Source organism: Babylonia areolata, chromosome 26 (genome assembly GCF_041734735.1).
Source record: "Babylonia areolata isolate BAREFJ2019XMU chromosome 26, ASM4173473v1, whole genome shotgun sequence".
Taxonomy (NCBI): domain Eukaryota; kingdom Metazoa; phylum Mollusca; class Gastropoda; order Neogastropoda; family Buccinidae; genus Babylonia; species Babylonia areolata.
In genome coordinates this window covers 7,486,703-7,511,896 of record NC_134901.1, presented here as the reverse complement: position 1 = coordinate 7,511,896, position 25,194 = coordinate 7,486,703, and the positions used below count along the sequence as shown (strand labels likewise).

At 44.7% G+C, this 25,194-nt stretch overlaps 1 protein-coding gene across 1 annotated transcript in view; it reads right to left on the bottom strand.

The window, feature by feature from the left end:
- LOC143300405 (calcium-transporting ATPase type 2C member 1-like) overlaps positions 1 to 25,194 on the bottom strand; it is a 52,471-nt gene that overhangs the window by 22,975 nt on the left and 4,302 nt on the right. The window contains exons 2-11 of the mRNA XM_076614044.1: positions 19,297 to 19,500; positions 18,658 to 18,747; positions 15,372 to 15,407; positions 14,042 to 14,103; positions 5,852 to 5,960; positions 4,619 to 4,774; positions 4,012 to 4,080; positions 3,467 to 3,609; positions 1,766 to 1,890; positions 317 to 414 (exon numbers count right to left, since the gene is read on the bottom strand). Coding sequence (XP_076470159.1) covers positions 317 to 414; positions 1,766 to 1,890; positions 3,467 to 3,609; positions 4,012 to 4,080; positions 4,619 to 4,774; positions 5,852 to 5,960; positions 14,042 to 14,103; positions 15,372 to 15,407; positions 18,658 to 18,747; positions 19,297 to 19,500 — 1,092 coding nt within the window. The remainder of the gene's footprint in view (positions 1 to 316; positions 415 to 1,765; positions 1,891 to 3,466; positions 3,610 to 4,011; positions 4,081 to 4,618; positions 4,775 to 5,851; positions 5,961 to 14,041; positions 14,104 to 15,371; positions 15,408 to 18,657; positions 18,748 to 19,296; positions 19,501 to 25,194) is intronic.

The following is a 25,194-nucleotide window of genomic DNA, read 5'->3' as shown; positions in this document are numbered from 1 at the left end:
TAACCCCTTGACTGAGCTGAAGACATATAGTGTACATTTGTACCTGTCAACATCTGTTAACTGTCAACAAAGTAATAGTTTTTACCTGTTAACACATGTTAACTGTCATGACATGGAATAAAGTATCACACACACACAAACACACACACACACACACACACACAGACACACACACACTCAAACACGAACACACACACACACACACTCAAACACACACACACACACACACTCAAACACGAACACACACACACACACACTCAAACACACACGCACTTAAACACACACACACACACACACACACACACACAGGTCTCACCTCAGCTTGCTGGCCATCAGCAGTGTACATGTGGGTCACAGTCATAGCATTTTTTGTCAGGGTTCCTGTCTTGTCAGAACAGATCACATTCACACACCCTGCAACACAAACCATACCATTTATTCACACACCCTGCAACACAAACCATACCATTTATTCACACAGCCTGCAACACAAACCATACCATTTATTCACACACCCTGCAACACAAACCATACCATTTATTCACACAGCCTGCAACACAAAATACTTTATTCATTCACACACCCTGCAACACAAACTACATCATTCATTCACACACCCTGCAACACAAACCACATCATTCATTCACACACCCTGCAACACAAACCACATCTTTCATTCACACAGCCTGAAACAAAAACCATATCCAATCACACACCCTGCAACACAAACCATATCATTCATTCACACAGCCTGCAACACAAAATACTTTATTCATTCACACACCCTGCAACGCAAACCACATCATTCATTCACACACCCTGCAACACAAACCACATCATTCATTCACACACCCTGCAACACAAACCACATCATTCATTCACACACCCTGCAACACAAACCACATCTTTCATTCACACAGCCTGAAACAAAAACCATATCCAATCACACACCCTGCAACACAAACCATATCATTCATTCACACACCCTGCAACACAAAATACTTTATTCATTCACACACCCTGCAACACAAACCACATCATTCATTCACACACCCTGCAGAACAAACCACATCTTTCATTCACACACCCTGCAACGAAAAAACATATCCAATCACACACCCTGTAACACAAACCACATCATTCATTCACACACCCTGCAACACAAACCACATCATTCATTTACACACCCTGTAATGCAAACCACATCATTCACTTACACACCCTACAACACAAACCATGTCATTCATTTACACAGCCTGCAGCACAAACCACATCATTCATTCACACACCCTGCAACACAAACCACATCATTCATTCACACACCCTGCAACACAAACCACACCATTCATTCACACACAACACAAACCACATCATTCATTCACACACCCTACAACACAAACCACATCATTCATTCACACACCCTGCAACACAAACCACACCATTCATTCACACACCATGAAACAAAAACCATATCCATAACACACCCTGCAACACAAACCACATCTCTAACATTCACACACCCTGTAATACAAACCACATCCTTCATTCACACATCCTGCAACAAAAACCATATCCCTAATGCACGCTGCAATACAAACCACATCTCTAACATTCACACACCCTGTAATACAAACCACATCCTTCATTCACACACCCTGCAACATAAAAACAAGATCGATCACACACACACGGCATCCCAAAGGGGGCTGAGCTACGGATAAAGATTACAACCATTTTGACTAAGCAGAAAACAAAATATCCTTACCCAGAGTCTCCACAACGGGCAGTTTCTTGATGATTGCTTTCCTCTTGGCCATGCGGATCACCCCAATGGCCAGCGTCACCGTCACCACTATGGGCAGCCCTTCCGGTATGGCTGCCACTGCCAGACTGTAAAACAGCCACACACACCACCTTTATCAGCCTGTCATGGCTTACGCTGTTCTTGTCTCCGTTTCATTTTCAGTGATCCAATTTTAGAGCCACTTCAATGGAATCCCCCCAGCGTGCATCATCTTGAATCTCCCAAACGCAGTCATACCCAAACTCATTCTGACAACTTCCCAGTGCCACAAGTCCACGGACAGCTATCGATGTTAAGTCCCCAGGAAGCCACACATCAGAGGGGACCCTGCGCTGGTGTTAAGTCACGCAAGTGGTGTTCAATATATGCGGCATATGATTGTTTTGTTTGTCCCGTTCTTTTCATTTTGATTTTCTTGCCCTGACACACACACACACACACACACACACACACACACAGAAGAGGACAGTGGAGGCTGACCTGACACCAATGGTGAACATGTCCAGCTGGTGTCTGCCCTCACACACACACACCACACACACACACACACACACACAGAAGAGGAAAGTGGAGGCTGACCTGACATCAATGGTGAACATGTCCAGCCAGTGTCTGCCCTCACACACACACAAAGACACACACACACACACACAGAGGACAGTGGAGGCTGACCTGACACCAATGGTGAACATGTCCAGCCAGTGTCTGCCCTCACACACACACAAAGACACACACACACACACACAGAGGACAGTGGAGGCTGACCTGACACCAATGGTGAACATGTCCAGCCAGTGTCTGCCCTCACACACACACACAGAGGACAGTGGAGGCTGACCTGACGCCAATGGTGAACATGTCCAGCCAGTGTCTGCCCTCACACACACACACACACACACGCACGCGCGCACACACACACACACACACACACACACACAAACACACACACACACACACAAAGAAGAGGACAATGGAGGCTGACCTGACACCAATGGTGAACATGTCCAGCTGGTGTCTGCCCTCACACACACACACAGACACAAACACACAGAAGACAAAGACAAGACAATGGAGGCTGACCTGACGCCAATGGTGAACATGTCCAGCCAGTGTCTGCCCTCACACACACACACACACATACACACAAACACACACACAAAGAAGAGGACAATGGAGGCTGACCTGACACCAATGGTGAACATGTCCAGCTGGTGTCTGCCCTCACACACACACACAGACACACACACACACACACAAAGAAGAGGACAGTGGAGGCTGACCTGACATCAATGGTGAACATGTCCAGACAGTGTCTTCCCTCACACACACACACACACACACACACACACAGAAGAGGAAAGTGGAGGCTGACCTGACACCAATGGTGAACATGTCCAGCCAGTGTCTGCCCTCACACACACACACACACACACACACACACACACACAAAGAAGAGGACAATGGAGGTGGACCTGATGCCAATGGTGAACATGTCCAGACAGTGTCTGCCCTCACACACACACACACACACACACACAAACACACAGAAGAGGACAGTGGAGGCTGACCTGACGCCAATGGTGAACATGTCCAGCCAGTGTCTGCCCTCACACACACACACACACACACACAAACACACAGAAGAGGACAGTGGAGGCTGACCTGACGCCAATGGTGAACATGTCCAGCAGGTGTCTGCCCTGTACCCAGCCCAGCAGCATGATCAGGCCGATGATGCAGAAAGAGTAGAACGACAGCTGCTTGCCCAGCGTGTCCATGCTCTTCTGCAGTGGCGTCTTGGGGGCCTGTCGTCATCATCACGTCATTGCAGTGTGTCAGTGTGTGTGTGTGTGTGTGTGTGTGTGTGTGTCTGTGTGTGTCTCTGTGTATGTCTGTGTATAAGTGTGAGTGTGTGTGTGACTGCAGTCGTCACATCATGTCACTGTGTGTGTGCGCCAAGATCACAGTGACTGTATCAAGTACTAACAGACCCTGCTCTGGTGGATATAAGAACCCAGGTGTGATATCAACGACAGCAGCATTATGAGAAACAAAGACTGTGTGCAGAAGAAGTAAAAACTAAAAAGACTCAAAACACGGTTTTGAGACTGCAGATATTCAGAAGCTGTACAAAAGTAAAGATGCACGCGCATGAACATTCAGGCACACAGCAACAGCTGCAGAAAGGTGTGACAAGAACACTTTACCTCTTCGCCTTTCATCATTTTGAAGATCTCCCCAAACTCTGAGGCATGGCCCGTCCCAATGACAATGCCCTGAAACAGACCAATCAGTCATTCAAGCAACTGCTAAATCAGCCAGTCAGCCAGTTAGACAACCAGTCACAAACTCTGTACAAATCAGCACTCATAACAATGGAATCATATAATGCTGTGACACTGTATAGCTTATCTCTGTCAACTGAACAATGACACCCATGACCCTGACCTTTCCTGTCAATAACGAACACCAGACATCCCCCATGACCCTGACCTTTCCGGTTGATAACTGACACCAGACAACACCCCTGACCCATGATGTTTCCTGTCATTAACTAACACCAGACAACACCCATGACCCCTGACCTTTCCGGTTGATAACAAACACCCGACTACACCCATGACCCCTGACCTTTCCTGTCCATAATGAACACCAGACAACACCCATGACCCCTGACCTTTCCTGTCCATAACGAACACCAGACAACACCCATGACCCCTGACCTTTCCAGTCAATAACGAACACCAGACAACACCCATGACCCCTGACCTTTCCGGTCGATAACGAACACCCGACTACACCCATGAACCTGACCTTTCCTCTGCCGCAGCGCACCAGGGTTCCCATGAAGGCCACGTTGTTGCGGCCCGTCACCCCGTTGGACCCTTTGGTGACCTGCATCTCTGTCGACTTGGACACTGGCTGGGTCTCTCCAGTGAAACTGGACTCGTCAATGGCCAGCTCCACTGCCTGCAGAACAACAAGTGGTGGTGAGGTGCCAGGATTAATCAACATACCCCCCCACTGGAAATACCATTCTGGTTGGCACAGGACTGTCTGGAAACAGGGTTCTTCTTATCAGTATAATTGTATGTCCAGACAAGGATCTTTTCAGTTTCATAATGCATAAAAACAGGGTTTTTATCAGTACAATAATGCATAAAAATGGTTCTTATCAGTACAATAATGCATAAAGCAGGGTTCTTATCACTTGAATACTGCATGAAAAGGACAATACCGCATGAGGACAGGGTTCTTATCAGTATCATCAGGCATGAAAACAGGGCTCTTATCAATATACTGCAAGCAAAGCCAGGTTCTTATCTGGATATTACTGCCTGAAAACAGGGCTCTGACATGAAGCAAAAACACAGTTCTCCTCCACACAGTGAGGCATGATAGCAGGGCTCAGACTGGAGCACTGCTGTCTGAAGATCAACAGTCTCCTCCAGGTAGTCCTCACCCTACCTGTCTTCACTGACTGCCCCAGTGACACCATCAGTGTAGCTCTGGCTGACAGAACTAACCCCACATGGTAACACTGGTGATGTCACCTGGGCATCACTATCCCATGGTGGCCACTGCATCTTCTTATGCTACAAGTAAACCCATTGCTACTACAATAGTAACAATACAGAAGCAATGGAAACACATTAATGTTAACCCTCTGCATGCCAAGCCTATTTTGTGCTCAGTGACAACTATTTGCCAAGGGACTTTTAGTCACAGAGGGTAATGATTTTTTTTTTAAATCTTGTACACTAACTAATGAAATAAAGGATATATAACCTATATTTTTAAAGGGAAATAGACACAATATCCAATTATGACAATTTCACATGAATTTAACGATTCTGCAATTAGAAAGTTTCTACAATTATGCAGACAGAGATAGAGTGTAGTTTGTACACTGGAAGGGGATGGATATTTCTGTCCTGGGGCACTCAAATGGTTAAAGTGGAAAAACAAAACAAAAGAAAACAAAAAAAACACACACACACACAAACAACAATAAACCACCAAGCTCAGAAGAATTAATGGGCTGACCTCAAACAGTCTGATGTCTGCAGGCACACGGTCGCCGATGTTGAGGTAGACGATGTCACCAGGCACCAAGTCTTGGGCTAGAAATGTCTCCAGCTGACCTTGGCGCACACTGCAACCAGCCAATAAATACACAGTCAATGAATATCCATGCTGCAACCAGCCATTCAACACCTAGGCAATGAATATTCAAGATCACCTTCACCTTCACCTCTCCCATAGTCTGGGTTCAGACCGTTGGGGCACCGCTGCTGACCTGGCCACCACCCCTCTCCACTCTTCACGGTTTTCTGATTTCCTCAGGGCGTCACCGAGCGTCAAGCCTGTCCACCCCCGGATGTTGTCTTCCCATCTCTTCTTCTGCCGTCCTCTCCTTCTGCCTCCTTGTACGGTGCCTTGCAGGAACGTTTTGGCAAGACCAGATGATCGGGAGATGTGTCCATACCACCTAAGTTTGCGTTTTTTCACTATGGACAGAAGGTCTTCGTAGGGTCCAATACTTTGCTTGATTCTGTTCTTCACTTCCTTGTTAGTGATGTGGTCTCTGTAGGAGATGCCAAGTAGTCTACGAAAGCATGAATATTCAAGATACAATCAGCCAGTCAACACCCAGTCAGTGAATATACTAGCAGTGACCAGACAGTCAACACAGTCAGTATCAGTGTCAGTAGCTCAAGCAGGCGTCACTGCGTTCAGTCAAATCCAAATACGCTACACCACATCTGCCAAGCAGATGCCTGACCAGCAGCGTAACCCAACACGCTTAGTCAGGCCTTGAGAAAAAAAATCAAATTGAATAAAATAAAAAAATAACTTAAAAAAAAAAAATAATAATAGTCAACACAGTCAATGAATAGTCAGGTTAAAACCAGCCAATCAAAACACACAGTCAATACACACAGACAATGAATGTTCATATTTCCCCATTCACCTTGAACAACAAAAAGAAGGGAGCTGCAGAGAGAAAGGATGAAACAGATACACAGGGATACAAAGAAGGCAGTCAGAGATACACTATCATAAAGGCACACAGACAGACAGACAGACAGTGACAAAGAGACAGACACAGAGAGAGGTGGTGTGTGGCAGTGGCCAGGCCAAAGAGACAGTCACAGAGAGAGGTGGTGTGTAGTGGTGGCCAGGCCAAAGAGGCACAGAGAGAGGTGGTGTGTGGCAGTGGCCAGGCCAAAGAGACACAGAGAGAGGTGGTGTGTGGCAGTGGCCAGGCCAAAGAGACAGTCACAGAGAGAGGTGGTGTGTGACAGTGGCCAGGCCAAAGAGACAGTTACAGAGAGAGGTGGTGTGTGGCAGTGGCCAGGCCAAAGAGGCAGTCACAGAGAGAGGTGGTGTGTGGCAGTGGCCAGGCCAAAGAGACACAGAGAGAGGTGATGTGTGGCAGTGGCCAGGCCAAAGAGGCACAGAGAGAGGTGGTGTGTGGCAGTGGCCAGGCCAAAGAGACACAGAGAGAGGTGGTGTGTAGCAGTGGCCAGGCCAAAGAGACAGTCACAGAGAGAGGTGGTGTGTGACAGTGGCCAGGCCAAAGAGGCACAGAGAGAGGTGGTGTGTGGCAGTGGCCAGGCCAAAGACGCACAGAGAGAGGTGGTGTGTGGCAGTGGCCAGGCCAAAGAGACAGTCACAGAGAGAGGTGGTGTGTGGCAGTGGCCAGGCCAAAGAGACACAGAGAGAGGTGGTGTGTGGCAGTGGCCAGGCCAAAGAGACACAGAGAGAGGTGGTGTGTGGCAGTGGCCAGGCCAAAGAGACACAGAGAGAGGTGGTGTGTGGCAGTGGCCAGGCCAAAGAGACAGTCACAGAGAGAGGTGGTGTGTGGCAGTGGCCAGGCCAAAGAGACACAGAGAGAGGTGGTGTGTGGCAGTGGCCAGGCCAAAGAGGCACAGAGAGAGGTGGTGTGTGGCAGTGGCCAGGCCAAAGAGACACAGAGAGAGGTGGTGTGTAGCAGTGGCCAGGCCAAAGAGACACAGAGAGAGGTGATGTGTGGCAGTGGCCAGGCCAAAGAGACAGTCACAGAGAGAGGTGGTGTGTGGCAGTGGCCAGGCCAAAGAGACAGTGACAGAGAGAGGTGGTGTGTGGCAGTGGCCAGGCCAAAGAGACAGTCACAGAGAGAGGTGGTGTGTGGCAGTGGCCAGGCCAAAGAGACAGACACAGAGAGAGGTGATGTGTGGCAGTGGCCAGGCCAAAGAGACAGACACAGAGAGAGGTGGTGTGTGGCAGTGGCCAGGCCAAAGAGACAGACACAGAGAGAGGTGGTGTGTGGCAGTGGCCAGGCCAAAGAGGCACAGAGAGAGGTGGTGTGTGGCAGTGGCCAGGCCAAAGAGGCACAGAGAGAGGTGGTGTGTGGCAGTGGCCAGGCCAAAGAGGCACAGAGAGAGGTGGTGTGTGGCAGTGGCCAGGCCAAAGAGGCACAGAGAGAGGTGGTGTGTGGCAGTGGCCAGGCCAAAGAGACAGTCACAGAGAGAGGTGGTGTGTGGCAGTGGCCAGGCCAAAGAGACACAGAGAGAGGTGATGTGTAGCAGTGGCCAGGCCAAAGAGACACAGAGAGAGGTGATGTGTAGCAGTGGCCAGGCCAAAGACGCTTCAGACGCTTCAGACGCTTTTTATTGACATTGGCCTAACTACAGCCCTTATGTCAAGGGGGTCAATTCTAAGTTGCAGCGTCCTTGAACTGAATGAAAGAAAACAACAATAAATAAAGCAAATAATGTCAATAACTGAATTAACAAAACAAATTACTTAATCGTACATTTATGTATGTGCCAATACACGTACGCACACCATAGTAGTGAAACATACAACAGACTATAAACATACAATGTGACCATCAAGTGTATACAGCTGTACCAGGCTAATCATATAACTAGTGATGTTACGTGTTATTACTATTTATTTTCCTTTTCCTGATATTAACAGCTTCTGCTATGTATTTGGCAAGCAAAATAATAATTTCATCATTTTCAGTGGATAACAGACTACGCACGTCATGTCTTTTCTCAGCAGCAATACGAAAAAGTCGTGTCTTGGCTCTAATGTCTTCGTAAGCATTACAATGAAATAAAAAATGATCTTCATCCTCTCTCACATCCTCCATACACACTGTACACATACAATCAGCTAAACCCTCGAGATCAAACCATCTTTTATTAGCTTTTAAACCTAAGGTTCTGTTTCTGAATCTTGCTAGCATATCTCTGTGCCATTTATTGGTGACTACAACTAAAAATTTCTCCGGTTGTAAAATAGTTTTAAAGGAATAGAACCAAGAATACTTCACATCATCTTCCATTTTAGAATGCCAGTTCTGTTTATAACAAGACACTAAGCGATCTTTAAATTCTGATAGAAACCCTCTTTCATCCCCAACTCCCTGACTCAGCCATACAATACCAAATCCATTTACAGAAAGAACTCGTTTAACTTTACCCACCCAGTTACAATTACCTAACTCAAACTGCTGAAGTAACATGTCATATGCCTGTCTGCACAACCTGTTTGTAGGGAGCTGAGTAAGTCTTAACCAATACTTGATACATTTAACAAAAGTTTTAATATAAAGAGGATACCTTCCAGAGTCACCGTATGCCATCGTATTAGACGAGTGTAATGGAATATTCATGAATCTCTTTATGGCAAAGGTGTGTACTTTTTCCATTTCAAGATTTTCTTCAAGGCCCCATACTTCTGCTGCATAAGTTATCACTGGTTGTATTTGAGTATCAAATAACTTCCAAAATAAAGCTGGATCAATTGTTCTCAGTTTCGTAGTAGATTTTAGAATTTCTGTTACTCCCCTTTTCCCTTTCCTACACATTTCTGACCATCCCGTTCTTAAACTCAACCTAGTCGTAAATATCATTCCTAAATACTTGTATACGTTGATGACTCGTACTTCTACATTACCATACAACCATTTTTCCCACTGTGATAAATAACCTCCGTTACGAAAAACAATAATATTAGTCTTATCCATATTAACAGTTAACTGTAATTTATCTGCTTCGTTTTTTAATACATTAAGCTGATTCTGTAATCCAACTACAGTGCTAGAGAGCAAAATCACATCATCTGCAAACATCAACAAAAATATTTCCACAGCACCAGGGATTAACTGAATACCGTGCCTACCTTTCTCTGACATTTCAATAGCTAATTCATTTATTAAGAATGCAAATAGTTGAGGACTTAAGAGACAGCCTTGTTTTACCCCACGGGGGCAACTGAAGAAATCAGAATATACTCCCTTTTCGCGCACACATGCCATGACTGAATTGTATATACCTCGCAGTGCATTGTACAATTTCCCATTAACACCAGTTTTTCTCAAAACATGCCACAATATATTTCTGTTCACGGAGTCAAATGCCTTTTTAAAGTCAACAAAAGCAACATATAACTTAGTATTCTTCATAAGAAATTTTTGAACCAAAGCATATAAAGTAAAAATATGATCTACAGTACTAAATCCTACTCTGAATCCTGCTTGTTCTTCAACAATTATTTCCTCTCTTTCGGCCCACTGGACAAGCCTTCTATTTAAAATATGTGTATATACTTTACTAATTACGCTTGTTAGAGCTACACCCCTATAGTTGTCTGGATTATTAGTGTCTCCTTTCTTATGAATTGGTACAATAATGGATTTACACCAATTTGTCGGAAATAATCCATCACCAAACAATTTGTTAAATAGTGACACAAGAAAATCAATAACAATTGTGTGGCAGTGGCCAGGCCAAAGAGACACAGAGAGAGGTGGTGTGTAGCAGTGGCCAGGCCAAAGAGACAGTCAAGAGAGAGGTGGTGTGTGGCAGTGGCCAGGCCAAAGAGACAGTCACAGAGAGAGGTGGTGTGCGGCAGTGGCCAGGCCAAAGAGACAGTGACAGAGAGAGGTGGTGTGCGGCAGTGGCCAGGCCAAAGAGACAGTGACAGAGAGAGGTGGTGTGTGGCAGTGGCCAGGCCAAAGAGACACAGAGAGAGGTGGTGTGTGGCAGTGGCCAGGCCATAGAGACAGTCACAGAGAGAGGTGGTGTGTGACAGTGGCCAGGCCAAAGAGACACAGAGAGAGGTGGTGTGTGGCAGTGGCCAGGCCAAAGAGACAGTCAAGAGAGAGGTGGTGTGTGGCAGTGGCCAGGCCAAAGAGACAGTGACAGAGAGAGGTGGTGTGTGGCAGTGGCCAGGCCAAAGAGACAGTCACAGAGAGAGGTGGTGTGTGGCAGTGGCCAGGCCAAAGAGACAGACACAGAGAGAGGTGATGTGTGGCAGTGGCCAGGCCAAAGAGACAGACACAGAGAGAGGTGGTGTGTGGCAGTGGCCAGGCCAAAGAGACAGACACAGAGAGAGGTGGTGTGTGGCAGTGGCCAGGCCAAAGAGACACAGAGAGAGGTGGTGTGTGGCAGTGGCCAGGCCAAAGAGGCACAGAGAGAGGTGGTGTGTGGCAGTGGCCAGGCCAAAGAGGCACAGAGAGAGGTGGTGTGTGGCAGTGGCCAGGCCAAAGAGGCACAGAGAGAGGTGGTGTGTGGCAGTGGCCAGGCCAAAGAGGCACAGAGAGAGGTGGTGTGTGGCAGTGGCCAGGCCAAAGAGACAGTCACAGAGAGAGGTGGTGTGTGGCAGTGGCCAGGCCAAAGAGACACAGAGAGAGGTGATGTGTAGCAGTGGCCAGGCCAAAGAGACACAGAGAGAGGTGATGTGTGGCAGTGGCCAGGCCAAAGAGACAGTCACAGAGAGAGATGGTGTGTGGCAGTGGCCAGGCCAAAGAGACAGACACAGAGAGAGGTGGTGTGTGGCAGTGGCCAGGCCAAAGAGACACAGAGAGAGGTGGTGTGTGGCAGTGGCTAGGCCAAAGAGGCACAGAGAGAGGTGGTGTGTGGAAGTGGCCAGGCCAAAGAGACAGACACAGAGAGAGGTGGTGTGTGGCAGTGGCCAGGCCAAAGAGACAGTCACAGAGAGAGGTGGTGTGTGGCAGTGGCCAGGCCAAAGAGGCACAGAGAGAGGTGGTGTGTGGCAGTGGCCAGGCCAAAGAGACACAGAGAGAGGTGGTGTGTAGCAGTGGCCAGGCCAAAGAGACACAGTGAGAGGTGATGTGTGGCAGTGGCCAGGCCAAAGAGACAGTCACAGAGAGAGGTGGTGTGTGGCAGTGGCCAGGCCAAAGAGACAGTCACAGAGAGAGGTGGTGTGTGGCAGTGGCCAGGCCAAAGAGACAGTGACAGAGAGAGGTGGTGTGTGGCAGTGGCCAGGCCAAAGAGACAAACACAGAGAGAGGTGGTGTGTGGCAGTGGCCAGGCCAAAGAGACAGACACACAGAGAGGTGGTGTGTGGCAGTGGCCAGGCCAAAGAGACAGACACAGAGAGAGGTGGTGTGTGGCAGTGGCCAGGCCAAAGAGACAGTCACAGAGAGAGGTGATGTGTGGCAGTGGCCAGGCCAAAGAGACACAGAGAGAGGTGGTGTGTGGCAGTGGCCAGGCCAAAGAGGCACAGAGAGAGGTGGTGTGTGGCAGTGGCCAGGCCAAAGAGGCACAGAGAGAGGTGATGTGTGGCAGTGGCCAGGCCAAAGAGGCACAGAGAGAGGTGGTGTGTGGCAGTGGCCAGGCCAAAGAGGCACAGAGAGAGGTGGTGTGTGGCAGTGGCCAGGCCAAAGAGACAGTCACAGAGAGAGGTGGTGTGTGGCAGTGGCCAGGCCAAAGAGACACAGAGAGAGGTGATGTGTGGCAGTGGCCAGGCCAAAGAGACACAGAGAGAGGTGATGTGTGGCAGTGGCCAGGCAAAAGAGACAGTCACAGAGAGAGGTGGTGTGTGGCGGTGGCCAGGCCAAAGAGACAGTCACAGAGAGAGGTGGTGTGTAGTGGTGGCCAGGCCAAAGAGACAGTCACAGAGAGAGGTGGTGTGTAGTGGTGGCCAGGCCAAAGAGACAGTCACAGAGAGAGGTGGTGTGTGGCAGTGGCCAGGCCAAAGAGACACAGAGAGAGGTGGTGTGTGGCAGTGGCCAGGCCAAAGAGACACAGAGAGAGGTGATGTGTGGCAGTGGCCAGGCAAAAGAGACAGTCACAGAGAGAGGTGGTGTGTGGCAGTGGCCAGGCCAAAGAGACAGTCACAGAGAGAGGTGGTGTGTGGCAGTGGCCAGGCCAAAGAGACAGACACAGAGAGAGGTGGTGTGTGGCAGTGGCCAGGCCAAAGAGACACAGAGAGAGGTGATGTGTGGCAGTGGCCAGGCCAAAGAGACAGTCACAGAGAGAGGTGGTGTGTGACAGTGGCCAGGCCAAAGAGACACAGAGAGAGGTGGTGTGTGGCAGTGGCCAGGCCAAAGAGACAGTCACAGAGAGAGGTGGTGTGTGGCAGTGGCCAGGCAAAAGAGACAGTCACAGAGAGAGGTGGTGTGTGGCAGTGGCCAGGCCAAAGAGACAGTCACAGAGAGAGGTGGTGTGTGGCAGTGGCCAGGCCAAAGAGACAGTCACAGAGAGAGGTGGTGTGTGGCAGTGGCCAGGCCAAAGAGACAGACACAGAGAGAGGTGGTGTGTGGCAGTGGCCAGGCCAAAGAGACACAGAGAGAGGTGATGTGTGGCAGTGGCCAGGCCAAAGAGACAGTCACAGAGAGAGGTGGTGTGTGACAGTGGCCAGGCCAAAGAGACACAGAGAGAGGTGGTGTGTGGCAGTGGCCAGGCCAAAGAGACACAGAGAGAGGTGGTGTGTAGCAGTGGCCAGGCCAAAGAGACACAGAGAGAGGTGGTGTGTGGCAGTGGCCAGGCCAAAGAGACACAGAGAGAGGTGGTGTGTGGCAGTGGCCAGGCCAAAGAGACACAGAGAGAGGAGATGTGTGGCAGTGGCCAGGCCAAAGAGACACAGAGAGAGGTGGTGTGTGGCAGTGGCCAGGCCAAAGAGACAGTCACAGAGAGAGGAGGTGTGTGGCAGTGGCCAGGCCAAAGAGGCACAGAGAGAGGTGGTGTGTGGCAGTGGCCAGGCCAAAGAGACAGTCACAGAGAGAGGTGGTGTGTGGCAGTGGCCAGGCCAAAGAGACACAGAGAGAGGTGGTGTGTGGCAGTGGCCAGGCCAGACAATCACAGAGAGAGGTGGTGTGTGGCAGTGGCCAGGCCAAAGAGGCACAGAGAGAGGTGGTGTGTGGCAGTGGCCAGGCCAAAGAGACAGTCACAGAGAGAGGTGGTGTGTGGCAGTGGCCAGGCCAGATCTCACCAGTGGCACTGTGGAGGGACAAGTTTGGTCAGCGCTTCCAGAGACTGCTCCGACCGGTACTCCTGCAAAACACACACACCACCACCACCTGCACTTCTCCTCAACTCCAGTATTTTTTCACTCTTTCTTTCTCTTTTTCTATCTAAATGGGTTTTTTTTTTTCCTTTTTAGTGTGAAATTCTACTTACTTTGTCAAAGCACACTGATTATGATAAATTCATCAAAACAACTCTAGAGGTTTAACTCTAGAGGTATCCAATCTTTCAATCTATTCATTTTGTGATTGAATGTTCATTCCAAACATTCTCTCTCTCTCTCTGTGTCTATGCACACATGCACGCACTCATGCACATGCATATGGACACACACGCCCATACACACACACACACACACATACACACAGTGTCTGATCCTCATCTTCATCAGATTTGTACACATCAAAACTGACGTCATCTGCTTTAATCAACCTCCTCTGTTCTTAACATCCACGTTGCTCATCAACACTGACTGCATCACAAATGATTTCTTCCACTGGCGTATCAGTTGTGAAGAAAGATGCATGGCCATTTCACTTTGCCATCATAGCGCTATGAACTTCTTTGAGTCAAAGAAAAAAACAACAAACAAACAAATTAAATCTAAACAAAGCCTTTGAACAAACAGAAATGGCTTATGACAGACATAAATTTATTCTGGTGAGAAAGGACTTCTAGTGATGCTTCTCATGTACTTTACTCTCTTTTTCCCTATTGTATTGTATATTGCTTTGTGTGTTGTATTGTACTGCAGGTTTGGATTGTACTGGATTGCACTGTATTGCATTATGTTGTATTGCATTGTATTGCAGTGCAGTGTAGTGCAGTGTGGTGTACTTCTCTGTGTGGAATTCAGGCTGCTCTCCCCAGGGAAAGCATGTCGCTGTATTGCAGCACTACCCTGCTTTTTTTTTGCTTGTTTTTTTGCTTTTTTTTCTGCCTACAAGTGTATCTTCCTTCCTATAAAAGTGAATTTTTCTACAAATTTTTGCCAGGAACAGCCCTTTTATTGTCTGTTGTTGTTTTTTTACATGCACTAAATGCATCACTCACTCATTCCCTTGACCACTGGGGTCGTTGGGGGGACATAAGGAAGATGTCATAGCTCGCCACGCCGTTCTGTTGGCAGCTGTCGTGATGCCAAATGCATGCCATATATATATATATATATACAAGATCTCAGATTACAAGATTTCAGATTATTGTCCCATCCAGATGACAAGTGTCCAGACCACCACTGAAGGTCTAGTGGAGTGAGCACTTAACCTAAAACTGAAAAGTATTGTCTGACCTACCTGTACAAAGGCCACAGTGACCACGATGATGATTGCCTGCAGACAGACAGACATAAACACTGCATTATTTACCTCACACCTCGTCCCAACACATTTCAGCATGTATAAAACATAACCCACCACACGGTTTATCCACAAAATGAAGAAACAGCAGCCATGTCATTCATTTTTTTTTTTTTTTTCTTTTTTTTTATCAGTTTTTATAATAAACAGGATATACAAAGCAATAATAATAAAAGCTGTTAGCCTGTAGTTGCCCTACTGTTTATTTGTGCATGTATGCCTATTCATTATTATCATCTTTTCTGAATAAAGATTTGCTCACACAACAAGAACAGTAACTCTTGTACAACCTTAGGCAAACGCTGCTCAATACTGCCCACCATGAACATTATAATCATCATTGTTGCTTACAGCCCTGCCAGCAACAAAGGTCATATCAAGGCTGAAACCACTGTCAACATCACTTTTGCAATAACTGAACAGGTAAAAAAAAGAATTTTTTTTATTTTTTTTTTTTTTTTTTAAGATTTAAAAAAAGAAAAAAGAAGAAAACTTGACACAAGTACAGATTCATACAGAAAAACCTAGGACGTGTTTCTTATGTTGCCCATTTGTTACTTTTTGCCAAGTTTTTTTTTTTTTTTTTTTTTTTTTTAAAGAATACAAATACAAACTGAAAGATGACTACACATAATACTATTCTAAAATTAAACTGAATAACAGGCATTCAAAACAAAGCAAATGCCAGCATGTAACTTACATTTACTAAGTGCAAAAAGAATACAAGAAAGTAAAAATGCCCCGGAAAAAAGACAGAAAGAATAGTTCAAGTCTTTCCAGAAAAAAGTACAGATGAATGGACCAGCAAGGCAGAAAAGAAGAGGTGAAAGAAAGACAAAGCCGGAAACACAGAAAGTGATAGAAAAGAGGAAATTTCTCACACCTAATTTCCAGAAGGTTGGCGAGGATGCTATCAATAGCTGAAAGCCTCCCCACCATCCCCATGGTGAAGCCTTTCCCATCCATACAAAATCCACCCCCTAATGAATGCATCAAAGTACACATCAGGTTTTCACTCACACATCTTCTTCTTCTGCGTTCGTGGGCTGCAACTCCCACGTTCACTCGTATATACACGAGTGGGCTTTTACTTGTATGACCGTTTTTACCCTGCCATGTAGGCTGCCATACTCCACTTTCAGGGGTGTGCATGCTGGGTATGTTCTTGTTCCCATAACCAACCAAACGCTGACATGGATTACAGGATCTTTAACATGTGTATTTGATCTTCTGCTTGTGTATACACACGAAGGGGGTTCAGGCACTTGCAGGTCTGCACATATGTTGACCTGGGAGATCTGAAAAATCTGCACCCTTTACCCACCAGGAGCCGTTACCGAGATTCCAACCCGGGACCCTCAGATTGAAAGTCCAATGCTTTAACCACTCAGCTATTGCGCCCGTCACTCACACATCTTAATTCAGTTTGGTTGGTTTTACCCTTTATTGTTGAGTCTGTAAACCTGTCTTCATGGTTTTCATGACAAATAAACATGATTGTGATCTGAATCTGATTGTAGAGGAGGAGGAGAGCACAGACAACAGATGGTGGCATTATATGTTCAATGTACACAGCCAAAGCTGTTGGCTGCTGAGAAAAAGCACCTGTCACTGACTGTGTGCACTGATCAATACACAGGACCCTTTCCCCTGACCCACTTGTTGCCTCTGACACAATGTGTGTGTGTGTGTGTGTGTGTGTGTGTGTGTGTGTGTGTGTGTGTGTAATCAACCTGTCATTATGCACTGTCAGCCTGGCTCCACTCTTGCACACCCACTCCCACCACACTGTCACACACACACGATCACATTTGGAAAAACAAAGTCACATTCAGTGTGCACAGACTTAAGTATGTGTTATCTCAAAAATTACAAAAATGATTATATTAGATACTGGAAAGATAAAAGAGAAAAACCATCAAAGCTTAAATCTTACAGTAATATTGTAGCAGAGTACAAAACTGAAACCTATCTTATGAATTTGTCAGGGCTGATCTACCTTCTCTAGAAGACATATATTATAAACGGCTACTCAAAAAAGCAAAATCAATCAGCCAGGATGAATCACATCCAGCTTTTGGGATTTTCGAGATGCTCCCCTCTGGTCAACGGTATAGAAATATAAGGATGAAAACCAATCGCTTCGCCGATAGCTTTTTCCAGAAAGCAGTTGAACAAATCCAGTCAGATAACTAGAATTGTGCAATCAACAACCATCTACCTGAAGATCTAGTCATCAGCCCCATCCACATGTAATATGTGGCTTCTGTTCAAACGTGTGTGTATGTGTGTGTGTGTGTGTGTGTGGGAGAGAGAGAGAGAGAGAGAGAGAGAGATAGAGAGTGTGTCTGTGTGTGTGCGTGTGTGTGTGTGTGTGTGTGTATGTGTGTGTGTGAGAGAGAGAGAGTGTTCGTGTGTGCGTGTGTGTGGGTGTGTGCGCGCGCATGTGTGTGTGTGTGTGTATGTGTGCAGTGCGTGCATGTGTGAGTATGCACACGTTTTTTGTATTGATATGCACTTGTATGTATTCTAATTTCTACTGTATCTGTGTTTCTGTATGATTTTTTATTTATGTTTGTACCTTGTTATGTACGATCCCCCCCCCCCCACCCCACCCCTTAATATTCCTTGTGACCCCGGTACACTTGGTAATAAAGACATATTCTATTCTATTCTATTATAAATAACATCAACTGCAGGCACCACCCAGTATCTGCCAACAGGCACAACTTTAAAATCCCACTCTGTCGTTCTCATATAGATATGTCATTCAACAGGTTTCTTAGATGGCAAATCAAATACCCCACCCCCAAACCCCCACCCCCTTTATAAATGCAATACCTGCTCTTCTATCTACATGATATACACAGATATCAAAATAATGTAATATAATGAACACTGCTATGACTCATGCTTATAGACTGGGTTGTGCTGAAAGCTAGTAAAAGAGTTTGAAATATATATACACACAGAGAGATGTAATTTACAGACTGTGCTAAAGAACTGACATTATATTGTCTTAAAGAACTGATCCAATACAAGAAGTCAAAGCAATACCTGCTTTCAAAGAAGAAGAACATAGAATGAATCACTGATGGAATGCACACACAAAAAGCAACACAAAACCAGAATACAAAGACACAAAGATCCTGGACGGTAGGGGCTAACAAAGGTCCTGGCAGAACATGGGGACTGACAGGAACAAAGGCAACAGGATACTCACCACTGTGATACTGATCGCATCATCAAACTGGCGCATGAAAATGCTCACAGCCGCAGAGGCTAACAAGAGTAGAATCAATGGGTTCTTGAACTGAAAAACAAACAGTAAGTAAATAGGTGAATAAATAAGTAAAAAAACACACACATACCCACACATTTGTATACAAATGCACATGCATGTTCAAACACACACACACAAACACAAGCACAGTACAGAGCAATGAAAAAAACAGAAAGGATATTCAAGGCCTCAACAAATGAAAACAATTCAGTCCTACAAATTAAGTATGCACAAGAAAACAAGCACACTTCAAAGAAGATTAACGTCTTGCAAGTGTTACATCACATTTTGTAACAGCACAATGTGATCGTGATCTCTGACCTCTGACCATGACATCTGAAATGGTTTATGTTTCTGTCCATATACAAATCCTTGTATAGAGTGTGATAAAAACTGAATGGAAAAGTCAAGCTCTATCATGAATACAAGGGAAGGTGTGTGTGTGTGTGTGGAGGGGGGGGGGATACCCAAGGGAATCGGACCTGGTCCACGTATGAATCTGACCTGGTCCAGGTATGAATGATGCATGTGTGTGTGACAGCAAGTGTGCTACAAAGGGGGTACCCAAGGGAATCTGACCTGGTCCAGGTACTTCTTCCAGAGCGGCTCCTCCTTGGAGATCTCGAAGGTGTTGGGGCCGTGCACCGACAGACGCAGCCTGGCCTCCTGGTGGGTCAGGCCTCTCTGTAGGTCCGTACGACACATCTCCTCAACCTCCTCCACCCTCATGGCTGCCGCCTGGTCCACATGCAGTGACACCATCATCTCTGTCGGCCCACTGCCCTGTCAACAAAGTGTCAACTGTCATGTGATTCTCATCAGCTCTGTGATTGATAATGATGTTAATGCAACACACCACTTGTAGTTTTCAAACAGTTACAAGCATATTTTGACACAGCACATCACTGACATAATAATATAAATGTATCATATGATATATGGTTTATAGTTAAATATGTGGCAGGTTTCACAGTATTTTGGTCAAACTCTTGATTTATATCATTATGGTATCAATCTTGTGAGTTTCTGTTAATTGTGTGTATGTTTCACAATTTATATACAAAAGTGTGAATAAAGAGAATATTTAATGTCATAGCAATAGTGCTGAAAATATATAGTTTCAGTTGTATTGTCATCCGAATGACTAGCGTCCAGACCACCACTCAAGGTCTAGTGGAGGGGGAGAAAATATCAGCGGCTGAGCCATGATTCGACCAAAGTTAAGTCTGTCTCCACATTTTCATGACCTCCACCACAATTTCAGTTTTATTCGAGATTAAAAGCGATGACCTGCATATGGCTGAGCGCTCAGTGCATGCCTATTTGACAACTCACAACCATGACATATATACCATATTTGTCATAAAACTGTAAGTCTCAGGGACTTTTAAAAGATGCTGCATATTGCATTTAAAATTGAACTGTCAGACAGGATATTCTTCCATGGCTTTGCAGCATTTCATATTCCCCAAAACTTGAACAATGTATTTTGTTGAGGTCGTAACTGGCATAGACAGCCTACATATGGTCATAAGAAGCAAACACAGACATGAAGACCATCAATTTTTCAATAATGAAGTGTTTGCTATCCCTTGCAATGTTTCAGTCATATCAGTAAACTTGTAAAGTATCCAGGTTTAGAAAAAAAAAAAGTTCAAGAAAAGTTATATTGCAGCATTCAATTTTTTTGTGATTTGCGATCCACAATTGCGAAGTGCAGAAACGTACCAAATAAAGCTTATCAACAGATTAGGACCTGAAAGATCACCAATTGTATTGTAATAAAGTGAAACACTAGTAGATGTAGCAAAAAAAATTAATGATTAAAAAAAAAATTACATTACATTTATAAAGAGCTCACACATTCTGATGAGACAAAGGACTTATCAATGAATAACTAATAATGACAATAATACAAATGCATAATCATTATCATTATGAAGTGCAGTTCTCACTACCCGTCCCCCACCTGCTGTCAAATAACCTGGCTCAATGCACTGTACAAAACATAAACACGCAATAAGAAGCAATAAAAACAAATGACAAATGGACAGTTTCATGATACATACATACATATCGTATATATATAAACCCTTCAACAAAGCCACACACCTTCACACCATCTCCCTACCCCCCTCCCCCCACATCATTACTATGGTAAAGTAAACTGTGTTGACTGGTCTAGACAAAGTTAGGCCTCCCTCCCCCATCCCCCCACATCATTCCCATAGTAAAGTAAACTGTGCAGACTGATCTAGACATACAAAGTTAGGTCTCCCTCCCCCATCCCCCCACATCATTCCCATGGTAAAGTAAACTGTGCTGACTGATGTAGACAAAGTTAGGTCTCCCGTCCCCATTCCACCACATCATTCCCATGATAAAGTAAACTGTGCAGACTGATCTAGACAAAGTTAGGTCTCCCTCCCCCATCCCCCCACATCATTCCCATGGTAAAGTAAACTGTGCTGACTGATCTAGACAAAGTTAGGTCTCCCTCCCCCACCCCCCCACATCATTCCCATGATAAAGTAAACTGTGCAGACTGATCTAGACAAAGTTAGGTCTCCCTCCCCCATCCCCCCACATCATTCCCATGGTAAAGTAAACTGTGTTGACTGATCTAGACATGGAAAGTTAGCTCTCCCTCCTCCATCCCCCCACATCATTCCCATGGTAAAGCAAACTGTGCTGACTGATCTAGACATGCAAAGTTAGGTCTCCCTCCCCCACCCCCCACATCATTCCCATGATAAAGTAAACTGTGCTGACTGATTTAGACAAAGTTAGGTCTCCCTCCCCCTTTCCCCCACATCAGTCCCATGGTAAAGTAAACTGTGCTGACTGATCTGGACAATCTGATGGCAGAGCTTTAACATGTGGCACTACTAAAAAAAACAAAAACAACAAAAAAAAAACAGCAAAAAACAACCACCAAAAGCAAAAACAGAATGATAAATATACAACAGTATTATTAACAGAAACTGTTCCCATTCAAGAATCTTTACATGTTTAAAAAAAAAAGAAAAAAAAGAAGTCTTAGTACTTCAGTTCCAAGCAACACTGCACAAAAACAACTGACATCACTTTCTATGCACAATAGAATGTAAAGGTGTTTGACTTTAAGCACTGGCTGTGGAAATGGGTGCAGGTGATTTGTGTCTGTAGGATGTCTTAAACATGCATGTGTGTGTTTGTGTCTGTGTGTGTGTCTGTGTGATACATACATGTGTGTCTATCTTGGTCCGAGTGTGTGTGTGTGTGCACATGTAAGCATGCACAAAAGCAAAAGTTCACTGAATAATTAAAAACAACAACAGAAAAAAACACTCTTTGATTCCTTATGTCTTGCTCTGTCTGTCCCCATCTCGGTCTCTACCTGACTTTACTATTCATTTTGGTTGTTTGCCAGTTAAGTGCTGGCATTTTTCTAAAATCAATTTACCTTGTGAGTCGCAGTTTCCCATTCCATGCCTGCTCCTGTATCAAGCAGCAGGCTTTCAATGCCCAGACTAACGCATTTTGTTTTAACTATGTGCAACAGCTGCTGTTCTTTTCCTGTTTTTATCTTCTTCTTTTTTTTTTTTCAACAGTTTTTCCATTTGTTGCAGCACAAATGGGTCGGTATGCACACTTCAATGCCCTATTTGAAACTGAAATTGAAACAGATATTGTGAAAGCAGGTGTGCATTATATGCTCTGTGAAAGTGTTAATACTACAGTGCAATGGTTTTTATATAACTGGGAGTTTTAATCATATCACAGTATATTTGGTTCAGCCTCTGGGGTAAAAACAAAACCAAAAGTGATAATAACTTTTCATACCAATGGCAAAGTGGACCAACACAGTCATTTCATTGTTGCTGGCTTGTGATGGAGCCTAGTTGAACCACAGGAATGTGGAAGCCTTCTATAAATTCTGGTTCAAGTGATATCAGTCATCTTCAAGACCTATTTCACAGGCATGCTCATGTATTAAAGTGAGCAAAAATCACCAATTAAACAAAGCAGATCAATAAGAAACTGGACTGTCAAATTGCAAACAACAACAACAACAACAAATTCTGAGTTCATTCTGGCTCCCAGTACCCACTCAGAGAACCTGACATCTGAATTTCAGTCAGCATCTATGTCCAAACTGCAGCCTAGTGACTGTCACTGTATCAGTGGTAACTGTGCTCTTTTGAACAATTTTGTTCACATAAGCACCGTTTTCCACGACACAATTCTGCCAGTGATGGATGTTCTCCAGAAATGTGTGGTCTACAACTCCCACAGTCAGTGGGCTTTTACATACACACATAAATTCATGATAATTTTCACCGTAACAATTAGGCAGTCATACTCCCTTTTGTAGAGAGGGTATGGGGTGTGTGTGTGTGTGTGTGTGTGTGTGGGGGGGGGGGGGGGGGGGGGGAAGAGCGATCGATACATATAACATATCATACATGTGTGTGTGTGTGTGTGTGTGTGTGTGTGTGTGTGTGTGTCTTGTTTCCTTAACCCACCAAATATTGACAAGAGATTAACCGTAACGGGATCTTTAAAATGCATACTTTGATCTTCAGCATACATTACATATATATGCAGTCACATAAAGTGGATCAATGTACTTACACATCTCACCAGTGGGACTGTTACATTCCAAACCCCCTCCAACACTAGCTCTCCAGTCGGACTGCCTCCATCAGAATTCCAAGCATGGAACTAAACACCCAGATAGGAATCCTGTGCTATTCACTACTTTACAATCATTCAGTTATCCCACCACTTTTACTGGATGTATTATTCATAATCACGAATAAAACTCTACAGCACTACTTTCTTTTAAAATTGTCACTGCCTGCTACTTTCCTTCCATAACTTTAGTTTCCCTGTACGTTCAGGAAATTGTTACACAACCATTTAAACAAGTAAGCGATGAACTTCATCAAACAAATCAATTCAATCATGTAAGGTTTGTATATTTCTGTACAAAGTCTATAATGTTGCAGTTTGCAGCACATGTGAGACACATTACTTCTTAATTCAAAATATTCTAGACATATCCAAAATGTCTCACTGTCAGACTCATGAGACTGTGTTGCACACAACTGTATCAGTGTATGTATAATATAGTGTATAGTTAGTTTTGTCCTGAGAAAAGCAGTTCATGGACAGAAACTGAGAGAGACATGATGTTGCCCTTCCTACTATCTGAAATAGCTGCTACCACTACTACTGTAATTAAGTTTCAGTTTTCAAAGTGTCATATCATGGCATATGATCATTATCTGCCAAAAAAATCATAAAAATAACTGAAGCACAGTATAAAAAAAAATATTAAAAAAAAGGAAGAAAAACAAGCAAATGAACAAACAGAAAAAAACCCAAACCAAACAGATCCCTGACCTGCACATGAATCCAATACACTGGTCCAGTCTGGTGGACCTGCAGACTGCCAGATGTTTGAGAGTGTTATCTGTCTGATGTCTGCTTTAGCATCATTGATTTCGTCTGATCAATACAGCTGAAGCCACTTATAAAAAATCGCTGGGGACATTCAAAATTGCTTCATTATAATTTATATCTGGCTTTCGTTACATCTGACGCATCGGTTATAACAATTTTCTATCAGGTTGCTTCATTATATCCTGTGTGTCGTATTTCTCTCTCTCTCTCTTACAGTTACACGCACACACACAGAGAGACACACACACACACACACAAGTGCATGCCCCCATTCATGGGCAGTAATCAAGCTCATTTCCTAGGCTGTTATAAATATACTTTAATAAATTTTTAAAAAATTTAATTTTAATTTTCTCCAAAATATGGCTGTAAATTAACGTAAACAGATCACATAGACCTATATTGCAATTTGAAATTGAAAACTTAGAAAATGATAATAACTTAGTAAACAAGTAAAATGGGCAAATAAAATTCACTGTATCAATCTGAAGACGTCATGCATTTACAAGGCATTTTACCCTATACAGAGTTTTTAATCCAACATGGTGGTGGGAGTTGTCTAGATACTGAATGTTTTTCAGATAGTTTAGCTATATATCCCATTCATGACTGGTCTTTTGTTTAAATTTTCAAAACTCTTCCTAACACAAACACACACAGACACACACACACAAACACGCGCGCATACACACACACATGAACCACCACCACCAATACCACCACCCCTTTCTTCCCAACTCACCATCTGAGCTTCTCTTGTCATCTATTAGTATCATTCACTGATTCAGAAATCTTAATTTCCTCAAGAAGTTTACCGATTGGTATGAGAGATAGGGAGGTTGTGTGTGTGTATGCCTATTTCAGTACTGAATGAGTTATATATATATATATATATGTGTGTGTGTGTGTGTGTGTGTGTGTGTGTGTTACATAACACCGAAACAGCACTGCTGAAGATTGTAAATGACATTCTCTGTGGTTCTGACAAAGACAAAATTTCAGTTCTTGCTCTTTTAGATCATACTG